The sequence below is a fragment of the Electrophorus electricus genome, chromosome 3, assembly GCF_013358815.1.
Source record: "Electrophorus electricus isolate fEleEle1 chromosome 3, fEleEle1.pri, whole genome shotgun sequence".
NCBI classification, from domain to species: domain Eukaryota; kingdom Metazoa; phylum Chordata; class Actinopteri; order Gymnotiformes; family Gymnotidae; genus Electrophorus; species Electrophorus electricus.
The window spans coordinates 8,703,703-8,710,275 of record NC_049537.1 but is presented as its reverse complement, the minus strand read 5'-3'; the positions used below and the strand labels follow the sequence as shown (position 1 = coordinate 8,710,275).

The following is a 6,573-nucleotide window of genomic DNA, read 5'->3' as shown; positions in this document are numbered from 1 at the left end:
CAGTCCTTCAATCTACTTCTAACATGTTCCATCTACTTCTAACATTCAAAGGGTCACTTTTCAAAAACTCAGTTAAGACATCCAGTTATGTACCTGTTTGAAAACAGACTAGACTAGCAAGACCTTTCTACACTAATCACCTGGGAGATTTTTTTTTTTTTTAAACAAATGAAAATGTACAAGCCAAATCACAACTTATGATTGGGGGAAACCAATGATTAGAGACCCCAAAACTAAATCTGTTATGCAGTTATGTTTTTCATACGTTGTCATTCAAATCTATTGACTACTTTCCCCCTTTAATCTGCTTCGTAGGTAATGACGCAGCTGCACTCCCCTCCAGCCTGTCGTCTAGTTATGTTTTTACTTTAGATCTAAAGACAGTTTTGCCTCAAGCTAATTCCTGGGGGAAATTAAATACCAGTAGAAAGAATGTTGAAAAGGGAAACTTTCTAGATTTCTTTGCTTTTCTTCTGGTGGTATTCCTGACGTTGGTAGTTTAAACAAATTAAAACTGAGTGAGTTAGCTATCTGACAAGCTATGGATCCTCTAAAATACGATGAACATATATTCGGTTCGTGATGAGGAAGTGATTCATATACTGCTGCAAAGAGAATAATACATTTAAGTATTACCATACCTTTATGTGAACCCTCAGTTAAGAACGCTCATGCTCCTCCACTCCACTAGATGGTAGTACATAAAGATATTAGTCTTCTCGTTACAACAACACACGAATAACTTCCTTATCACGACCTTTTTAATACAAGCTCAGCGTGTTTTAGAACATATATAGCCAGATAGCTAATTTAATCAATAATTAAATCAGTCTTGTTGTTTAAAACCAGCAATGGCAGGAATACCACCAGATTCATGGCAGCCTCCGACGGTTTCGGTTGAGACTACGTAAGTCCAAACATGTTGGCTATACATAAATTATTTCTGAATGAATGAGTCGTAGGTTCAAATTCAAATTCATTGATTACTTAGATAAATTAGTAAACTATCTGACTGGCTACGTTATGCAACTAATTTCATGAAAGTGTTAGCCATGTCTGACAAACCTTTTACATTTTAAGTAACATCTTTGCAGCAACATGCATTTGCTCTAATATTGATGTGATGTGCATGGTCTACAAACTACTCATAATGTTAATGAACGCGGCTGTCTTGCAAAATTGGTACAGCGCAAGATTTAGTGAGAACTCTTGTTGGTAAGGTGTAACATTCCATCCGTACGAATTAACGAAAACGTTTAGCTAGCTAATAGGTGTGAAAAATTATATTCGATTATTTTAGTATGGGAACAATCGTATTGGAATTATACTGGAAACACGCGCCTAAAACCTGCAAGAACTTCGCTGAACTTGGCAGAAGAGGCTATTATAACACCACTAAGTTCCATCGCATCATCAAAGACTTCATGGTTCAGGGGGGTGACCCAACAGGAACTGGTAAGCCCAATGAAATTGTACGGAGTTGTATCTTATTAAAGACAGAACACAACGAAAGTCTTTGGGACCAAAACAGCACCAAACTACTTTACACTGCGCACATATAATACTCCAAGTTAAATAGCATTGTTTCTGAAACTACATTATTCTATGGGATTTTTCCCTCACTGTGGAAGGATTAACATAATTTTTTTTTTAAATTTCTGCCCCATAAGGCCGTGGTGGTGCATCTATATATGGAAAACAGTTTGAAGATGAACTTCACCCAGAGCTGAAATTCACAGGTGGCATACACTATAGCTCATGTCTCTCAAGACTTAAGTGATTAGCAGCTATATATATAATTTCACAGGATATGTGGAGTGTAACATAAAATGTTGCAACATCACATGTGGGTATTTGAGAGAAACTCTTAAGGCTACTGTTCCTCTAAAGATGTGATGTATTAAAGACACTGATCAGTTCTGTACTCCACTGAAGGGGGAAAACCTGACAGCTCGCCTATAACCAGTAAAAAGCTGATCACTGTTTTCTTTTTGATATTTCTGTCTAGGTGCTGGAATTCTTGCAATGGCTAACGCAGGTCCAGACACAAACGGGAGTCAGTTCTTTTTGACCCTAGCTCCAACTCAGTGGCTGGATGGCAAACACAGTATATTTGGCCGAGTTTGCCAGGGCATGAGTGTTCTTAATCGAATTGGAATGGTGGAGACCAACAGTCAAGATCGCCCTGTTGATGACATAAAAATCCTCAGAGTGGCTCTGCCTAACTGAAACATCCGAATTGGATTCAGTGCCATTTTGTACAGTTGTTTTTTTTTTGTTTTTTTTTTTGTTTTGTTTTTTTTAATAATAAAAACCTCATGGTTTGTAATGTGTGGCTGGTCAGCTTTTATTTTGCCAAGTTCAGTTTGAGGTAAATGACATCACTGCTTTCACAATAGCTTGCCTTTAAATATATTTTTTAAATTATTTATTTTTATTTTATTTATTTATTTTTTTTATAACAGCCGTTATCACAAAGCAGCTTTACACATGTCCAAAGTTGAACTCTGGCAGATCTAGCCATGTCACTAACTTGGGTGACCAAAAAAAGAGGAAGAGACAGCATCACAACATCCCAGTTTACCATAATTCCCAATGCCTGTCAACTCCCAAAAATGCACCTTTAGACAAGACTTTAATAAAATGGCTGACTATACAAATAGGTTTTCAGCCTAGTCTTAAATATTGAGACTGTGTCTTGAGTCTCAAACATTTACAGGAAGATGATTCCCGTGCTCCCTGCGGTATGTATTCTTATTCTTGGTACTGGTAAAGAGGTTGCACCTTTTGATCTAAGCAGATGTGGCACATCATAATGCACCAGGAGTAGTAGTGGGGAGCAAGACCGGTCTATTCAATGATTTGAAGGTAATTAGATGTGTGGAGTCTTAGTCTTAATTTCTATGTGATATTACCAAATTTTAAAAAGTAAAAATATTGAAAGAAATGAACATTAAGACATTTTACCACCTTTCATGATTGATTTTTAGCGAGCTTGCAAAAGTTAAACTAACCCCATCAAAAGAGCTTATCAAAATTAACTTACAGAGGAACTTGTATATTAAGAGCACTTATTCTGGATTCAAGCCAAATATTTATCTGGTTATTTATATAAACCATCTCAATTAAACATTGGGATGTAATCAGGGCCAATGACCATCAGCTTTTGTATCTGAATATATTTTGCATAGCTGGCTAGTGTCCTGCTTCTCAATCAGGTGCTGCGTCTGTTGTTCAGATGAAAAAGTTTAAATAGCAAGAGTATAAAATGAAGCATTGCTTCACTGCCAGTGCCAGTGATTATGTTGAAAGTATCTGACCAATGGTCCACAGATTGGAAAAAGGCTTTGCATCCTGTGTATTTGTACTAACGTACATGTATCATAATGACAAGTCTTACATTATTGCACCCACTAACAGTTATCCTGTGTAGATATGCCTCTTTTGTGGAGGAGGTTGGATGGAAAGATAAGGGCAACACAGAGAAGTTAGCTATCTATCAGAAATGCATGAAGGCGTGATAAAGGTACCTGAGAAGTACAAGAAGCTGTCCATACCTAAGGCCTTGGAGACTGCCAAGCAAGATTAACAGCTCTGGATGCCCACCTGAAGAGTCACTGACACGGTCCATGTCTACTGGCTGAAGATACTAACTGTACTCCATGAGCACCACACAGAATAAATGAACCAGCTGCTAATGGATATAACCGACTCTAAAAGGTTAACTGATGGCTGGATAGTCCTGAGCCTGAAGGACCCTGAGAAAGGGGCAGTTCTATTCACCTACCAGCCGATAATCTGCCTCTGCACAACATGGAAGCTCCTATCAGGAAATCATTGTGGCTAAGATGAGAAGGCAGAAAGGCATTGGCAAGGATACCAGAGGAGCCAAGCACCAGCTACTGGTGGATGAAACAGTCACTCGAGAGTGTAAGACCAGACAGACAAACCTGTGCACCACCCGGATTGACTACAAGAAACCTATGATTCAAAGCCCCACACATGGATCCTGGAATGCTTGAGGCTGTATAACATCAACAAGACTCCAAGAGCCTTCATGAACTCAGTGGGGCTGGGAAAGACATCCCCAGAGGCCAACTTCAAGCCAACAGCACAAGTCACCATCAAGTGCAATAGATGTCGTGTCCCTGCTGCTGTTCTGCATAGGCCTGAACCCCCTCAGTGAGATCATCGCCAAGACTAGCTACCCCCTCTGCATGGATGACATCAAGCTGTATGCCAGAAATGAGTGAGACATTGACTCACTATATCATCTCACAAGGATATACACCAACGACTTTGGAATGTCATTTGGACTGGATAAGTGTGGTTGGATGGTTTCAAGGAGAGGGAAGGTAGCTAGAACTGAGGGGATCATACTACCAGAAGGTAATATAGCAGATGTTGAAGGCAGCTATAAATAACTTGGAATCCCACAGAAAAATGGGAGTTATGAAGAAGCCAAAAGGAAAGCAGCTACAGTCAAATACCTACAAAGAGTGAGGCAAGTCCTGAGAAGTCAGCTGAATGGAAGAAACAAGATCCAACCTATCAACAACTATGCTCTGCCAGTCAACAGATACCCTGCTGGCATTTTAAGCTATCCTAAGGCGGAGATAGAAGCTACTGACATCAAGACAAGGAAACTCCTTACAATGCATTTGGATTTCATCCCAAATCCAGCACACTGAAACTGTACACTAATCAGAAGGAGGGGGGTGCTGATGAAAAGTAAGCATCACAGCCACTCTCCAGGATGAAACAACCAAGACTGAGCAGTACACCACGAAAAAGTCCCAAAGTGACAAAGTGTTTATTGAATACTTCAGACAGCAGAAACTCAAGGAGAATGGAAATGAGGAGGAGCAGGAACCATAATGGGAGGAAAAACCCCTGCATGGAATGAAACACTGGAAGATAGTGGAAGTGGCTGATATGGAAAAATCCTACCAATGGCTGGAGAAGGCCGAAATGAAAGACAGTACAGATGCACTAATCATGGCAGCACAGGAACAAGCTCTGAATACAATATCAATAGAGGCTGGGATCTACCACACCAGGTAGGACACCAGATGCAGGCTGTGCAAAGATGCCCCTGATACAATCCAGCACATAGCAGGATGCTAGTAGGCAGGGCATAAATGGAATGCCATAACCAAGTAGCTGGCACAGTATATAGAAATGTCTGTGCCGAGTACAGGCTGGAAGTCCCAAGGTCAAAGTGGGATATACCCCGAAGGTTGTGGAGAGTGATTGAGAGTGATTGAGAAGATCCTGTGGGACTTCCAGATCCAGACTGACAAAATAGTAATGGATAATCAACTACACATAGCAGTGACAGTTTACTGTGATATCAGTTGCATGCAATTATACTCAGGGTGAGATGTCCAATATCCTGCAACAAACCATTAGGGTTTCAAATATGGGCCAGTCGGCTCACTTAATATCCTCTAAGAATCCACTACCTCACCAGCTATTCACAGAGATCATCAGATTAACACCTCCCTTAAGCCCAGGGTGGCATGTTAAGGGGAGCAAAAGAGTGTGACACCAGACTAACAGCACATCATGCTTGTCCAGGCCTTTTCTGCTCCCCTACCCAACCTCCTTACTGTAATTATACCCAGGATAAGGCATCAACTATCTTGCACTAAAACATTACCATATAAGGCCATGCTCACCACTCCATCAATATACAAGTTTTCACAGGGGTTATCAGGTAGGCACCTCTCTACCTCAGTGTTTTGCTGAATTAAGCCCATGACATGTCTGGAAGGCTCAACAGAAAGTTTTTCATTCTAGATTTATGCCCCATCCAAGGCATGCTTTTAAACCATCAACCTATTCCTGTGCAGCCAGTGATTCCCTCATTCATACTGAACTCACCTTAGGCTGTACCCAGCCCCACATGCAAACTCATTTTAGACAGGAAATGACATGATATGACAATCCACTGTCCTGCCCAGTGGTCTGCATAACGGAAATATGGAAATTGCCATCTTTATACGGAATTTCTCCAACTAGCCTATGTTCTCCTCATCCACTGCCACTGATTTGCCTTTTCAGCTACTTCTGACAACTCCTTCACTACTGACCATGGCATAAGATGTCTAAAACCAAATTCCACAAGCAAAGATATGGCAGACATATATCTCTTAGCACTTATCTCTACTTACCTGCCAGCCATATATGTCTGCCACCAATTCTCTCACCTCAGCCAGCAAATCCACATATTTCTGCTTCTTCCTTTCAAAATCTTCATCGGCTACATCCTCACATGGAATTGTTACCTCTATAAATTAAACTATCAGTTTACTTTCTGAATACACAACCATATCTGGCCTCAGAATAGTTAATTCAATACTGTGGGAGTTGTAGTTTTCCTCCTACACCCGCTAGCAATTTCCAATCTCACACTTCAGCCCATTTACTGATATTTGTAACTTGTGCTTGCACTCCACTACACTGCCCCTCATGCACAAATTGCACTACTTTTGACACTAATGGGAGAACAGTTAACCTCTATGTACTTATTATCAAATAAGAATGTTAAGGAACTAAGCACCTGATTAT

At 40.4% G+C, this 6,573-nt stretch overlaps 1 protein-coding gene across 1 annotated transcript; it reads left to right on the top strand.

Annotated features, from left to right (window-relative positions):
- Positions 1 to 729: 729 nt before the first annotated feature.
- Positions 730 to 2,329, top strand: ppil1 (peptidylprolyl isomerase (cyclophilin)-like 1). The gene is made up of 4 exons (XM_027007909.2): positions 730 to 907; positions 1,301 to 1,455; positions 1,671 to 1,739; positions 2,009 to 2,329. Exons 1-4 carry the CDS (start codon positions 852 to 854, stop codon positions 2,227 to 2,229), a joined length of 501 nt encoding a protein of 166 aa, XP_026863710.1. The 5' UTR covers positions 730 to 851; the 3' UTR covers positions 2,230 to 2,329.
- Positions 2,330 to 6,573: the final 4,244 nt, after the last annotated feature.